The 15898-nt window shown below is 62.1% G+C and overlaps 1 protein-coding gene across 2 annotated transcripts in view; it reads left to right on the top strand.

Annotated features, from left to right (window-relative positions):
• The first annotated feature begins 1811 nt into the window (after positions 1–1811).
• ARHGAP26 (Rho GTPase activating protein 26) overlaps positions 1812–15898 on the top strand; it is a 156955-nt gene continuing 142868 nt past the window's right edge. For both annotated transcript variants that reach the window (XM_072872807.1, XM_072872808.1), the window contains exon 1: positions 1812–2206. In XM_072872807.1, the coding sequence (XP_072728908.1) occupies positions 2053–2206 (154 nt within the window). In that variant the 5' untranslated portion in view covers positions 1812–2052. The remainder of the gene's footprint in view (positions 2207–15898) is intronic.

Below are 15898 nucleotides of genomic sequence, written 5' to 3'. Positions count from 1 at the left end.
GGGGAATTCCAGTCATCTGGGGATTATCCACAAATGTGTCTGTTTGTCACAGTCTGGGGTGAGAGGCCATCGCTGGCTCCTATGTGCGTGTGTCTCTGCCCGGGGCGGGGGGGGCTGTGGGGTGGCTCGCCCTGGGCTTGGCACCACCGTTTACGGCGAGAATGGATTTTCTCAAATCTGTGCGCTGATTTGTCTCCCCCATTTTATTGCCAATTAGCCGCCATTCACCTTATGGCAGCCAGAGCCAAAACCATGAGGAGGAGCAATGGGTTTGCGGGCTGCAGTTTGCTCCTGGAAGCTCCCAGCCGAGGGAAGGCGGTGATGAGGCAGCTGCTGTGCTTTGGCCAAATTCCTGGCGTGTTCCTGAAGGAAATGGGCGGCAGGGAGAAGCGGCCGTGTTTGTGCACGGCTGTGCAGCGCTCTCCTGCCGATCCCCATCTCCCTCGCTGGGCTGGAGCTGATGTGCTCGTATGGGCGTGCTGGGGACGTGGAGGTGGGGATGGGGACCTGCAGTCCCTCCAGGGTGCCGGGCTGGTGCTGGTGCCCCTTCATAACCGGCTCTTTCAAGAGATTAGGGCTTTATTTTTGTAACTCACGCTATTAAACCCGGGGGAAAAATCTCTGACACAGATGTTTAATGGGACGAAAGACGTGCAAAGCTGCAGCCCGGAGAGGTCCAACCAGCTGGGTGCAGACCGGGTGGTGGACGTGGCTTTCCCGCAGGCTGGGGTGCGGGTTTCCACGCAGCCCGAAGGTCCACGGGGAGCAGGACAGGACACGGGGCACGGCTGGGCGAAGCCCTCGAGGAACCCCTCCTGTCATCTCGGTGTCGCTCGGGGCTCGCCCAGGACAGCAGGCAGCCCCCCAGGACAGTGGGCAGGGCCCCCCAGTCCCCCCAGCAGAGCAGGCAGGTCCTCAGCACAGCAGGCAGGACCCCCAGTTCCCCCGCACAGCGGGCAGGACCCCCCAGTCCCCCCTGCACAGTGAGCAGAGCCCCCAGTTCCCCCCGCACAGCAGGCAGAGCCCCCAGTCCCCCTGCGCAGCGGGCAGGGCCACCCAGTCCCCCCCGTTCCCCCTGTGCAGCGGGCAGGGCCCCCAGTTCCCCCAGTGCCCCCGCACAGCGAGCAGAGCCCCCAGTCCCCCCCGTTCAGCGGGCAGAGCCCCCAGTCCTCCCAGTTCCCCCGCACAGCGAGCAGAGCCCCAGTCCCCCCGTTCCCCCGCACAGCGGGCAGAGCCCCCAGTCCCCCTGCGCAGCGGGCAGGGCCCCCAGTCCCCCCGTTCCCCCTGCGCAGCGGGCAGAGCCCCCAGTCCCCCCAGTCCCCCGCACAGCGGGCAGAGCCCCAGTCCCCCAGTTCCCCAGCACAGCGGGCAGGGCCCCCAGTTCCCCAGTCCCCCGCACAGCGGGCAGGGCCCCAGTCCCCCAGTTCCCCAGCACAGCGGGCAGGGCCCCCAGTTCCCCAGTCCCCCGGTCCCCCAGTCCCCCGGTCCCCCAGTTCCCCCGGTCCCCCCGCGCAGCGCGCAGCCCCTCCCCGCCGCGGGCTGCCCGGGCCGGACGCTGCCTCAGGCCGGGCGCGCTCCCCGCGAGGCGCCGCCGGGCCCGCCCCGCCCCCGCGGGCGCGGCGTCCGATTGGCCCAGGGGGCGGCATGGGCGTGGCCGCGGCGGCAGGGGGCGCCGGGGGGCGGGGCGCGGCGCGCCGGGGTCGCCCATTGGCTGGGGGCGCGCGCGGAGGGCGGGGCGCGGCGCGGGGGCGTGTCGCGGCGGCGGCGGCGCGGGCGGGCGGGCAGCGCGCGGGCCCTGCCCGGGCGGCGGCCCCAGAGCGGCGGCAGCTCCGGCCCCGCCCGCCGCGCCTCAGCGCTGCGCTCCGCTCCGCACGGCCCGGCCCGGCCCGGCACGGCACGGCCCGGCCGCTCCCGGGGCGCGCCCGCGGCGCCGCCGGCTCCCGGAGAGGCGGGCGCAGGCTGCGGCTTAAAAAAACGCCGAATTTTGTCAATTTTTATTTTAATTTTATTTTTTTATTTTTTTGGCGGTGATCGGTGCGCGGTGCGGGCAGCATGGGGCTGCCGGCGCTGGAGTTCAGCGACTGCTGCCTGGACAGCCCCCAGTTCCGGGAGCGGCTCCGCTCCCACGAGGCCGAGCTGGAGAAGACCAACAAGTTCATCAAGGAGCTCATCAAGGACGGGAAGTCGCTCGTCGCCGCCCTCAAGAGTAAGTGAGGGACCGGGGGCGGCCCAGCCGGGGCCCCCCGCCCGCCGGCCGGCCCCCCGGCCCCGGCCCGGCGCAGCCTGCCCGGCCCGCTGTGCTCCACCTGCCCGCCGCCCCGCCTGGCCCGTCGTTGCCCGTCCTGGTCCGTGGCCTCCTGGTCCCCGTCCGTCATGGGCCACCTGCTCCCACCCGTGTCCCCCCAGCCCCGTGTGGCCTGCCCGGTCCATCAGGGCGTGTTTGGTCCTGGTCCTGGTCCCCCGGGACGTGCGTGGCCCGTCAGGGTGTTGCTGGCCATGGCCCATCTGGACGTGCATGGTCCTGGTCCACCGGGTCCTAGTCCATGGCCCTCAGGGGTTGGGTCCTTTGGGGGTGGTTTGGCAGGGGTGATGGGTAGGTGCCGTGTCCCCCCGGTTGTCCTCTCTCCCGTCCCTGTGCAGGGCGAGGGATGCCCAGTGACCCCTTCCTGGGCTCTGCCGACTCCTCCGTCCCCGGCACGTGTGGGGACGTGGAGGCCGTTGTCGTGTGGGAGAGCCGGGGCTGGGGGCAAAGCTGCAAACCGCCCGCCTGTGGTGGGGGCTCTGCGGGAGGGGGACGCTGCGACGCTGGCTGCAGCCCCGGGGCCGGGGAGACCCTCGCCCGCGGCTGGCAGCGTCCCGTTCTCCTCTCATGCCCAGGCTGGCCTGGCTCCCATCCCCACGGCCGGGGACACCCCTGCATGCCTGCCCACTGCCACGGCTGGGTGGGCTGGGCTGCTCCCCGAGCGGCTGCTCTGTTCCTGCTGTTTTCCTCACGGGGTCATTTGGGGTTTTTTCTTTTTTTAAGTTTCTTTGGCCCAAATCATGGATTGCTTCCCTGGCCGGTGGGTTTCCCGTACCAAGCACACCGGCAGCATGAGTTGTCACCTTGCTGAGCTCGCCCTGCCCTGCTCCGGTTCGGTGCCGTGGGGCGGTGGGACAGGAGCGGGGCACGTCCACGCACACCCGTGCCGTGGAGCCCGCCGTGGCATCGCCTGTGATGCACCAGCCTGGCCTTGGGATGCAGCGGGGTTATTTTGGGAGCTGAGGCGCGACGGTGTTGCCCCCGGCGCGTGCAGGCAGGCGGTGCTCGGGCTGAGCCCACCATCCCGTCCCATCCCGGGGGGACTGAGCTGCAGCCGCGGGGCTGATTCCTGCTCCCTGCTCTTCAGATTGCACTGAGCCCGACGGGTGCAGCTCCCCTGTGCAGCAGCTGGAAACGTCTGGATTACAGGGACCCCCATTGTACCAATTCTCGGCATTTTGGGTTAAAAAAAACGCGAACCTGACAGCTATCGTTGCATTTATGGTTCTGCAGGTCTGAGCTGTCTTCTGCTGCGGTGCATTTGCCTGTCGAGCTGAAGGCAGCCTGTGCCTGGCCCTGCCTGGAACATTCATTTTATCACATAACAAATCCTACAGCGTCGTTGTTCTCTGAAAATAAATTTTAGGAATTAACTGGTGGGTCCCAAGGGTGTTTGTCTCTGGGCTTAGGCAGCGTGCACTTTTAGCGGGTGGCTCGGCAGGTGCTGGCCGAGGGGGCCGGCTGTGCCCTCGCCCCGGTCACGCTGCGTGGCAGGTATTTTTGGGTGTGCTGAACCGCTGCGTGCTCGTGGCTGCTGGTGGGCAACTCTCCCGCTGGCCATGGCCGTGGCCATGCTGCACGGCCCCCATGCACCGAGCTGCCTGCGCTAGGGCAGGAAGAACGCTCGCCGGCCTCCGGAGATAAGGGTGTTTTTATGGCTGAATTGTTTTGTAGCCTCTAGTGAATGCATTCCTGGATTAGACCTTAATTCCTGTGCAGGGCCAGGAGCGTGCTCCACTGATGCCCAGGCTGCGGGTGGTAGCGGCATCAATAATGACGATTTTGCTGGAGGTTAATTAATGGCCAAGCACTGGTGCTGCCTGGCCTTGTGGCCATGTCCCATGGGCATGCAGCTGCAGGCACAGTGGCACACTCCCCGCAGAGGTGGTCTGCAGGGCACTTTGAGGGAAGGTTTGGGGCAGGGTGCTGCCTGGGGGGCTGGGGATGAGTGTCCCCTCCCTGGCTGTGATGCTCAGCTGCTCTGTGCATCCCTCTTCTGCGTGTGGCCCCTTCTCCTGCTATAAGAGCAACTTCACTGGCTGTGTGGCTGCTGGCGAGCCGTGATGCCTCTGACTTCTCCAGCAGAGACCTGGCACAGGACGGGATCTGGCCCAGCTCCTTCCACGTGCATTACCCTCGGTGTGCGATGGGTCTGAGGTCTGGCCATGTTGCGTGGGCCATTACAGACCCTCCAGTGATCTGTCTGAGCACGGATGGAGATGCTCCAGGGGTGGAGAGCTGCTGCGCTGCCTCTTGCCGGGTATTGTTCCCGTTTCACTACTGCAGGTGTTTGGGACGGCACAGCCATGAGCCGGAGCCGGTGCAGGTGGTACCTGGTGGCCATTCCTGACAATGACCAGGCGCTCGCTTCTCTTACCTGGCTTTTATTTTTCTCCGGTGTCTCCAAGCGGTACATCTCCCTGCAGCTGGGCAGGGTGGCCTTACCTCGCCACCGGCATTGCCTCCATGTGCGCTCCTTGGCTGTTGTGGAGGGTGCGCGGATGTGGGGCCAGGCAGGTCCAGGGAGCGGCAAACCCCCAGCTCGGGGCATGCTGCCTCTGGAGCGAGGGGCTCGGAGGGCGTCTCGGCTCTTGGCACAGTGAGGCGGCCTGCAACTGATGTTACTTGAAGTCTTGGCAATATCCTCTCTCTTTTTCCTTCCTCTTGCGTTTTCTGCTGAATGTTTCACATCCTCTTTGTTTTAAGACAGGCGCGAGGGGAACGTAACTCTTTGTGTATCAGTGAGGAGCGAGGCGGAGAGGCGGCTTGGATGGGGCCGTGGCGCGGTTACGCGGTGGGGAGGAAGATGCAGGAGGGAGGAAGATGCAGGAGGGAGGAGGACCTCTCTGCAGCTCTGGGCAGAAGCGCTCTCCTGTTCCCCGCCGCCCTGCTTGGCCCCTCGCAGCAACCGTGCCGCCGACAGTGGCGTGGCAGGAGTGGTGTGCAGGGACGGTGAGGCTGGTGTAAAGGCACGTAAGAAAGTCTCCCTCTGGATTTGGTGGAGGAGCTGTTCTGCAGCTACCCTGCTTTTGCCCTCTGTGAAGGTATGGAGAGAAATGGTACTGATTCACAGCGCTTTCTCCTTCATTTAAACAAAATATCAGAGGTTGAAAATAATCCTCATTTGCTGAAGGGCTGGTCTTGCTAAATACCCTCTGATGCCGAGGGCATCTCTGGACTGTGTGTATATATATGCATATATATAAATACAGGTGTCCCCCGTCCCCCTGCTGTGAGTATCTGTGCCTATTTCTATTGTCTCTCTTTGCCGCTTGGCTGGTACTAGGAGTGACCTGGTTTTCAGCAAAACATGTCCCTCTTCCTCCCTTATACACCATATATAAATTATTCAGAAAGTTTTGCAAATGCAAAGACCTCAAGTGAGACATAAATAATGAACTCGAAGCTCGGATGCCGTGAAACTTGTTCTCCAGCGAAGGAGCTGTGGTGACCGTCAGTACCAGGGTTACGGAAGCTTTTTGCCCCTTTCTGTGTCCCCCGTGCCTGCGAAATGGGGCAGGCAGGGAGCTGCGTCCCGGCCGGTGGCTGGTGCTGGTGCGGCGGCTGCCCGTGGTGCCGGCATCGCGTCCAGCCCCTCTGCTTTGGCTGAGGGGGTTATCCAGCCCAGTCGCCCAGACGGCGATGCAAAGACGCTTTGCAGCTTGCTTTGGAAAATGAGCAGCGCACATAACGATGGAGGATGTGGGGGTGCAGGCGGCTGGCAGCCATTGCCTCCCCCGTGCTGCTGTGGGAGGCTGAGCGGGGGCACCCTCCTCCTCCTCCTCCTCGTCCTCCTCCTCCTCCTCCTCCTCCCCGTGGCCCCCAGCTCTCCCCACGCTGACAGGCACTGTGTGCCCGTGGCGATGGGGCTGCGGAGGGCTGCAGGCTGTCTTCTCCTTTGGGCGCTGGGGCTCCAGTCCGATGCCCTGCCACGTTTCTGCTGTTGTTTTGTTTGCTTCTTCCTCCAACTCCCAAGCACTAATTTGAAGCCACCGAACTCGTCCACGCCCCGGCCGCTGCTGCGCTCGCACGTTGCAGGCTGCAATTTGTGTGGCGGGGCCGGGCTGGGGCCGGCGGGGGCTCTGCAAACCCCCTCCCCGTGAGGGGCACGAGGGCCAGACCCCGGCTGTGCCGTGCCTGGGGCTCCCGCGGCAAAGGCGGAGGTGCCCGTGCTCCTGAAGGCACAGTTGGGTGGGTTTGGGGTTGTTTTTCGGCCGGCTCACCGCAGAGCTGTGGCTGGGTGGCAAGGAGGGGCAGGACCGAAGGGGGATGCGGGGAAGGGGTGATGCTGGGGTGGACCTGGGCCCTGCGGTGGTGGAGAGCTCGTCCGGCCCTGCCAGCTTCCTGGGGCAGATGCTGTGGCACGAGCCTGCAGGTCTCCTGCTGGCTCTGCCCTCCGCCGGTGTGCCCGGTGCTGGCTGTGGTGAGCGCCTGGGGCTTGTCCCGTGCTCCCCGGCTGGGGTTTCCAGCTGCGTAGCCTGGTGTGTGCAGGCACACTCCACATGAGGTTGTCGGAGAACACGCAGTTGCCCTTCAGTCCGTGCAGGCAGCGTGTGATTTTTCATGAGCTGCCCGGTGGGACGATCCGCGTTTGCCCGTGTAGCGCCGGGGTCGGGGAGGTGGCCTGTGGAGGGCTTTTGCTGCGACTGTGGGGTCTTTCCAGGGACACATCCTGCTCCGTGGCTGCCGCGCAGCTTAAAAAGTGAAGTGGGGTGGTTGTGTGGTTCCTGGCGGTGCCGTCGGCATGCCGGGCTCTGCCCACGGACCACGTGCTCTGGGGTGCGCTTGCACACAGATGCGGTTCCACATCTCAGCAGCCTCTTGGTGAAACAGAGCCTTTATGAAATGTCTGTGGCTGTGGTACGGCAGTGCCTTACCTGGAGCTGGCGCCGACTCTGCGCCTTGCCTGGAAGCAAAAGTGAAACTTTTTCCCAGTGTTCAACCTCAGCAGTTAATTCCCTTTTGATACAAACAAGGCTTAGCCTGGGAATAAGGAAATGTTTCAGACTCTGGCCGATACCTTCAGGTGCCTTCTGCCCCAGCCAACTTTGCTACCATTGCTGCCTTTCCCTGCCCGCTCTGCATGCCCCCCGGTTCGGCGTGCTCGGTCCCCCGGGAGAGGGACCCCGACCAGAGTGAGTCTGGGGAGACCCTGGCTCGGGTGGGTAGAGCTGCCCAGCTCAATGGGTAGGTAGATAACACGGTGCTGTGCACTCAGAATGTCCTCGTCTGCCTCTCCAAGGTGAAAACCCTTGGGTGTGTTGGAGGAAGAGCTGTGTCTTGGGCTGCTTCATAGCCCGGTGCCGTCTGGGGTGATGAGTCCTTGAGCCCCAGTGCTGCAGGCGCCTGCCAGCACGGGGGAGCCTGGGGAGGAGAAACCTGAAGCCCTTCTTGGATGATTTTCATCCTTTTGCCCTTCTGAAGACAGCAGTAACAGCCCAAACCTTCCCATTGCCTGGGCACAGAGGAGAGGAGGGATCGACATACAGAGGTTTAGGTCTGGCCTTTCCGGGAATGGCCCTTATTTTTGCAGGTGCAAACATTAACGGTTAGAGAGGGTCTCCTGGCCAGGAGACAGCTGTACACTTGCAGACTTGGGTTTGGAGGAGAAGGAACAGTATACTTTCTGGAGGGTGCAAAATAAAAGCAAACCCCTTGTGGGGTTGCTGTGGCCGCTTGCGTTCGGTTCTGCTCTGGTTGTGCCATCAGAAATGGTGTTCGGCTGCCGCTATTGAGCGCTCGGTGCTGGCCGCCTACGAGCAGCGATGGGGTGCGAGGGCTGCCAAGGTGAGTCACGCCGTGCTCGCTCCACAGCCCGTTTCGTGTCTTCCAAGTGCTGAGGAAATTGCTGCCTCGCAGCGAGGAGGATTTCCTGGGGCTCGGCAGCGGCACCGTGTCTGTGCGGGCAGACACCCTGATCCCTTCCTGGGTGGTGGGAGCTGGCTTTGCCCAAGGAGCTTGCCCCGTGCTCGGAGGGGTGGGGGGGACTCTGCCAGCACCGAGCCCTGCAGCGGTGGGGCACAGCCAGACCCCCTGCGTGGCTGCCGTGGGCTCTCCGCCTTGGCCGGGCAAGCAAACCGCAAGGCCAGTCTGGGGGGAAAGCATGTGGTTTTGGGGTTTGGTTGCTAAGATGAGTTGCTTCTGATTTTTTCCTGCTTCGTTTACCCAGCGAAGTTGTAATGTGGCTCCCCTGTGCCAGGGTGTATTTCCCCCCCCCGTTGCTTTCAGTGGGTGGTAGGAAATGTTCGGTGTGGGGAATACTTTGTGCTGTGGGCAAAGTACGTGGTTACAGCTCAGCCAGACAGTCCTGCCCCTGCCCCAGCAGGGCCGAAGGCAAAGAGGGCTTCTTCCTCCTTTGCATGACCTGTGTGGCTTGTGCAGTCACATATTTTATAGCTTGTCTGGTATTTTATTCAAACGAGTACTACAAATGATAAGACTCTGCTTTATTTTCAGCACAACTTGAAAGCTCCTCCTCTTCCTCCCTGGTGGAAATTAGCAACAGGAATGTGTTCCTGCTCGGGAGATGCTCTTTGTTTCTGATGGTGGGTCTCCACCGCGAGTCGCGGAGGGATCGCTGTGCAGCCAGTGTTGGCTCCGGAGGACTGCACGCTTACCCTGCGTGGCTCAGCCTGATTGTAAGAAGGAAAACTCGGGATGCCACAGCCTTTCGCCCTGCCGGGGTGTTGCAGTGGTTCACCCGCGTGCACTGCCTGCGGCCCTGATCTGTGCAGGAGGTTTGCGATGACATCCCCAGGCATCGTTCGCGCATCTCCCCGGGGGTCCCCTGGGGCTGCCCGTGGGTCCCCCTGTGCGCAGCTGCGACCCCTCGGTGCTGGCGTTTTGGGGGACCGATGGTGAGAGCCAAGCTCCCGAGCGGGGTGGGCTCCTTGCGTCCTGTGCTAGCCACCGAGCTGGTGCCGTGAGCCGCTGCGCTGGGCTGCAGCCAGATCCGGCCTCTCGGCAGTGCCAACAAGGGAAGCTGGTGAGCAGAAGGGCTTGGGCATGCAGGAGAGTGTGCGTTCGTGATTACGTCTTTTAAATTATGCTGGCAGAAGGCTCATTAACAGGGTTCGGCGATCTTTTTAATTGGGAGCGTGCCACAGAGCACCTCTGGGCACATGTCCCGATACACCAGTGTGATGATGGTGTCTGGAGAAGCCGCTGGCCCTGTGCGTGCCTCTGCCCAGCCGTGGCACCAGCACTGCCCGAGTGTCCAATGTCAGGTTAAACTCAATCCTTTTGGCTTGGCGGGGGATGGATTGGGGAATAAACAGCAGCTTTGTGAGGCCAGGGCTGGGACTGCCTGTGCTGCCGAAGCTGGCGTAACCTGGAAGGGCATGCTTCTGCGCAGGGAGAAAAATCTGAGGAGGTGGATGGACCTGGAGAGAGGGATGTGGGCCTTTCCCAGGGGCTGGGTGGGATGTCCCTGTGTTCCTCCGGTGCCAGGAGCTGGCTACCTGCTGAGTCCTGCTCGTACTTCCAGCATGGAGCAGATTTGCCTGGTTTGGGTCAAGAGGCCGTTTTTCCAAGGCTGCAGATGTGCCAGCACAGCCGCATCCGTGTCTCTGTCTGTTCCTGCAATCCCACCGCGCCGAGCGGTGCATGCGGTGTGCGTGGTGTTACCTGCGTGCCCCGGGACACGGGCTGGGGGCAGTGGGCTGTTTTGATTTCCTTTTTTTTTTTCTTTGGGGGTGACAACTCACAAAGACGTTGAAAATGTGTGCGAGGAAATGCCGTTCCCATGGTTGCTGCGGGGAGGGTGGGAGGCAGTGGTGCTGGGGCTCTGCCGCGTGTCCCTGTGCTTGCTGCAGGTTGGCGCACGCGGCGCTTCCCTGGGTGATCCCAGCCGGGCAGGAGCCTGCAGCTGGGATGGGACGGGGCGAGCGGGGTCAGCCCTCGTCGTGCTGCCGGCCCCCTCCCCGGCTGGCAGAGGGGGCCCGCCGACCCCTCTGCCCTCACCCCCTCCCTGCAGGCACCCTGAAATCATCGTGTGCTTCTCCCGGAAACCCAGGGAGCAACGCCATGGCCGGAGCAGCGGCTGCAGCCACGCACAAAACGGGGCAGGGATGCTCCGGGGGTTTGCATCCCTCCACCCGAGCAAAGGGGTATCAGAAACCCCCACCCTGTGCGAGGGGCAGCAACGGCAGCGTGCCAAAGCAAACCCTGCCCGTGCTGTGGTGGTTCTGGTTCGGGGTGTTTTGGGCAGCCCTTCCACACCGTCCAGCAGCGGGGCAGCTGGAGGACGGGCTTTGCTGGGTATCCATCGCTCTGCTTGGGTTTTTTTTGATCCGTTGGTTTAAAGCAGACCCAAAGGAGCCGGGTTCGGATGTGGCATGATGAGTAGCTGTAGCGTGACCGCTGTGGGTGGGGAGGGGAGGCAAAGCGAGGGGGAGCTCATAGCGAAACCCGCACAGCTTGTTCGCTTCTCGGCTGTTTGGTGTGAATCATCCCTCCCTCCTCCCCTGGGCACGCGAGCGGCTGTCACCGCGGCCGGCGGAGCCGAGGCTGTTTTCCCTGTTTTCCTGGCACGCTCCCCTCCACCGCCCCGCAAAGGCGCTTCCACCTGCTCCTCTCCATTGCTCCATGCAAGTGCCTGGTGGCCCTGGGCCTACAGGCTGCACGCTCCTGACGAGGTGTGCTCGTTAGGGCATCACCCGGGCCCTTAATAGCAAGGATGGTCTCAAGCGTGGCTTGGAGCAACCAGGAACTGCACTTCTCTGCCTCTGCTCCCACCTGCCGATGGGAGCCTGGGGGTCGCGGCGTGTCTGGGATGCTGGATGTGTGCCGGGGAGGGACGGCGGCTATGGGATGCTCTGCAGAGCGGGGGCCGCGGTGCAGTGGGGGAAGGGGACGTCTCTGCGGTGATGCCAAGCCGGTTTCTAGCTGGAGTTTGTGGGAAGTACACCAGCCTCCGGACCATCTGGCTCCCGCACGTGGATCGGCGGGCGCAGCCGTGCGGGGGCCGGGGCTGCCTGTGCCAGCGTGGGGGCGAGGGGCCAGCGAAGGGCCCAGGTGCTGCTCCCTCGCCCTTCCCTCTGGTTCAGACCCGCGGCCGGCGTGCGGTGCTCCCCGTGGCACCCCGGCACCAGGGGCAGCCAGCAGGCGCCGCGGGCAGGCGGGGGCATCGCTGCGGCGCAGTGCCCGTTTGGGCGGCCGCCGGCACGCGTGCTTTCTGCCCCGTGCCAGCCCAGCTAGGTGGCTCTCTTTTTTTATTCCCAAAAGACAAAACTGCTCCCTTTGTTCTGGGCTGCAGCATAAAATGATATTTTAAAAAGAAATGGACTGTTTATCTACAGCCGGGCCATAAATAGCTCATAAAATAAGAAAATAAGAACTTTCTTTTTCCCCAGGGTTTGCCTAGCTCCCTGGCAGGTAGCCGTGCCGTGCCGTGCTGCCCGTCCTGCAGCGGGGCCGGCGGAGCAGCAGGAAGGTTCACGTCACATGCAGTGATGTGCTCGAGGATGTTATTGCAACCTGCGTTCAGTTGCCGTTACCCCCATGCGCTCGACGTGCTGCATGTGGTGTGCATGCATGTACGTGTGTGCACACCCACGTGCTTTTTTCTTTTTAGTGGCTTCTGCTCCTGCACCAGTATCTCAATGAGGGAAGTGTAACGGGTTCTCTGCACGGGCCGAGTGGCCTGTAAAATAAGCTGGTGTGTGCCTTTTTAATAGTACTACCCGGTAGAGCATCCCTTTGCTGTTTTTTTTTCTTTTTCTAGATGAAACAGCGTCTGTCCGGAACCATGCCCTCGCGGAGCGCTGGTTGCTTAGCAATGTTTTACAAAAAAAAACCCCATTGCGGAGCAGAACGGTTGGGTGGCTCTCCCCGGCTTTCCCCCGCATGCCCAGGGGCAGCGGCAGCTCTGCCTTTCTCTTGCAGGGTTTGGGGGGCAGGCCCTGCCCTCGCCCCGTCCCTGGAGGAGCGGTGGGACCCCCCGGGCGCCTGGGGCTCCGCTCCTTCCAGCTGGGGAGGCAGGCGCTGCCGCGGGGAGCGGGGCTCTGCTCGGGGCAGGAGCCTCCTGGGAGCGTTTGGGTGAGGGTGGTCTGCAGGGAGCCGGGAAGCGTTTCCCGGTATTGCGTTCCCAGCCCGTTCAGTGTCGGTGGCCACGAAGGCTGGGAGAAAGCCCAGGTTAAAGGCAGCGATGCGGTCTGGGCCACGCATCCCGTCTCTCAGCCTGCGTGCCTCCCCGGGCTCTGCTGGAGATTTTAATTTATTTATTTTTTTTTTTCCCTGCCGAAGCAGGAAAAATTGACTCACTTGCCGGTGATGTTCCTGTGAGCGCAGTGGGATTTTTCCTGTTCTTACAGCTGAGGTGGAGGAGCACTGGAGACAAAAGGATTTCCGCAGCTTCCTTGGGAGGAGAAGGAAGCAGGCTGCTGCAAAAATGCTTTTCGAGGGTCTGGGAGCTGACCATGCTTTCCTGCCCTGGCTGCGGGCACACCAGCGCTGGCGAGAGCCACTGCTGGGATGCAGCCCCTCAGGACGTGGCCCCTCGCACAGGGGTGGCTGCCAAGCCGAGGAGGGGGACAGACGAGTCATCGCCCCTCGCCGTGGGCAGCATGTGCCACGTGCCGGCTGGGATGTGCCGGAGAGGACTCCTGTCCTGCCTGTGCTGCCCGCAGGGATGGGGCGCAGGTCCGCTCCCTGCCCGGGGCGCGGGGGTCCATAGACCCATCGTCCCCCACGGGACCCCGATGCTTCGGCATCTGCCCCTTGAGAAATCAAGCCAGCTCCCTGCGGGGCCAGCTATTAACTAATTAGGTTTAATAACAAGCTAATCCAAATGCGTGGCTGGTGCCTGAGGCAATCTGCTCCCACCCGGCGTGTGGTGTCTGGCCGGGGGCTCTGCCAACGCATCCCCCCGCCCGGCGAGACCCCTGCCCGGCCTTCTGCTCCGCTAATGGGCACTGCCTGGGTCAGGAGCAAATTTCTTCTGGATTAGCATCCTCTAAATCGATTAGCTGTCTCGGGCAGGGCATTTTATTCTAATGAAATGTGATTCCAGGCTCCAGTCGATGAATTATTGTGGCAACAAGGGTAAAGTAATCTGCCGCCTTTCTGTGGGTCGTTTCAGGGTTTGGAGAGGAGAGAAACGGAAAAGGCTCAGGGGAAAAATTATAATTAGCAGGGGAGCACGTTACACTGTCACGGGCTCACCCACTCTCCCCCAGCGAGGGAGCTGGGGGGAAAATGGGGAGCTGTGAGTAAAGCGTGGCATTTCCATCGTGCCGTCAGAGGCAATTTACTCGTAGGTGTAAGGCTGGATGTGTTTGCACGACCCGCCTGGTGCTGGCAGGAGAGCGGAGCAGTGGCAGCGGGGCGGCTTGCAGATGGGGGGGAAAATGCAATTTTCAAAATCCTTGTCGCCTGGAAGAAATTGGAAATACCTTCCATGGTTTCAGGCTTACAGCTGAGGAAGCACGGAGCAGCAGGACAGCCGCTCTCCGCAGGTGTGCCGTCGCTCTCCTTGCGGCAGCACTGTTCCCAAATGCCTCGCCCTGGCCCTGGCCCTGGTTGTGATACGGGGATTTTCACTACTGCTTCTTCACAATGTTTTTTGCTTGTGCATTCAGCTGCCTTTGGAAATGCCAGCCGGGGCAGTAGTTTTCCATTTCATTACCGCGTTCCTGAAGTTTTCCAGGCACTTAGGCCGTTGCCCGCGTTTTCTGTTTCAATGCATCCCTCCCTCTGTGTTCGAGTGTTGAATATTTACATTTGATTTTATTTGGAGACCTTGTCTGCTCCCACCTGAGCTCCCTCCCTTGGCTCTGACGCCTGGCCGCCTCCCCAGCCCGCCCGCCGGCAAACTTGCTGCCGGCTCAGCCGCCGCTTGCTGCCGCGGCTGCAGGTTGGGTCGGGCTGGCGAGTTCTGCCATAAAACAACACCAGGATGTGAACAAAAACAAACACGGGGAAAAGTGCCAGACATGGTAGTTGGGTGGGGAAGCGGAGAAATCTCGTTCTGTTTTGTTTTGCTGCTAAGTGCACGAAACGCTTTCGGTGTTCAGGACCAGCACAGGAGCGTGGGGGTGGCACCCCGAGGATGCTGACCTTCCTCACGCACATGGACCATGCTTGTGCCCTGGTGCAAGCCGCTGCCCCTTCCCCGGGCGTGAACGGGCCGTGGGCAGCGATGCTCTGGGGGGCTGTGGGAGGACCGGCATGTTGCCACGTTCATGCAATGCACCGGGAAGCCCCCCAGGCGGTGGGCGTGGGGGGCTCCGCGTGGTGCTGGTGGGTGGGAGGGAGGGCGGCTGTGGCGATCCGGCATGCTGGTTCCCAACACGGTGACGGTCAGCATGGAAGCCGCCTGACGCTGTGTTGGTACCCGGCTTCGTGCCCCTAATCCTCAAAGACCATCCTGGGGGTTTCTTGGTGGTTCCCAGCCACTGCTGAGAGGGCTCTGCTCGCTGCCGCTCGCCTAAACTCTGAGCCCTGGTGCTCCTTGCCGGGAGCAAGGACCCGCTTTAGGATGTGCCTTCCTGCAGCTGCAGACATCTGTCTTCTCAGCGTCTCCAGAAACGGGAAGCCTTACTGGGGATCACTGGCATCGTTCATCGTTCATGGGTTTTATGTTCTCCTTCCTTGTCCTGACCGCAGGTAGAGACGGCTCGCAGTGCTCTACCAACCTGGCTTGTGCAGGTTGCGCTTGCAGCCTGCTCCTGGGTTTCTCAAGTAATTTTATTTTCTATCACTCTCCTTTGCTCCCACTCGGCATCATCTGTCCGCTCTCCACCCGTGTCTCTGAACCGAGAGCTGCTGCAGCTCATTACGTGCCTCCTTCCTCTCTACAAATAACCCGGTTAACGCAGAACTGGGGCAGGGCCAAACCGTGCTGGGCACTAAACTGAGGGCTCTGCTTTGGAGCGGTTACTTCTGAAAAATCCTGCTTGGGCAAGTAGAGAAAATAATCCAGAGTTTCCACGCAGGGCAGGACAGACGGGAGCCTCCCTGCATTTTCCTTTCCTGGAGGGATGGAGAGGTTGTTGAGCCCATCGCTGTTTCGCGGTTCAAGTGCCCGGCACTGAAGCGAGGGTCCCTTTGGGTGCAGCCCTCAGCAGCGGTGAGGATCACTTCATTAACCGCTTCGTTAACCCGTCCCTGCTGCCTTGGCCAGTTACTCTTTTGCCAGCGGTGCGGGGAGGGGGAGAATGGGCAGAGCTGTCGAGTTCACGGGGTTTCTGAAGCGTCTCAGCCACCGTGAGATCTGAGTCATGAAAGTTGCTGTTCGGGTTTTGTTGCAAGAGGAAGTGATGGGCAAGTGCTAAGAAAAGCTGAACAGGAAGGATGGAGGGTGGCGGTGAGACCCCTGCTCAAAGTGTCTGTGGCAAAGCAGGCTCCGCATCGGGCTAAAATGTCCAGAAACTGAGAAAGGGCAGGGCTGGATCCAGGTCAGAGAAGTGGGGGCAGAAGGGCGAGGGCTCTGATTAACCATCGGCTTCCTCGAACGGGGAGGCGGCCGCTGGAAATAGAAGAGTGGCCGGAGCAGCGTGAGTCAAAGGAAGCAGCTTCTCGCCTCCTGCGCTGTGGGAGCCCTGAGCCCCTGCTCAGGATGTCACGCCGGGCTGAGCCGTGCCGGCGGGCTGTGGG

The sequence above is a fragment of the Ciconia boyciana genome, chromosome 9 (assembly GCF_034638445.1).
Source record: "Ciconia boyciana chromosome 9, ASM3463844v1, whole genome shotgun sequence".
In the NCBI taxonomy this organism is placed as follows: Eukaryota; Metazoa; Chordata; class Aves; order Ciconiiformes; family Ciconiidae; genus Ciconia; species Ciconia boyciana.
Note: the sequence above shows the minus strand (reverse complement) of the source record. Positions and strands in the feature narration are given on the sequence as shown.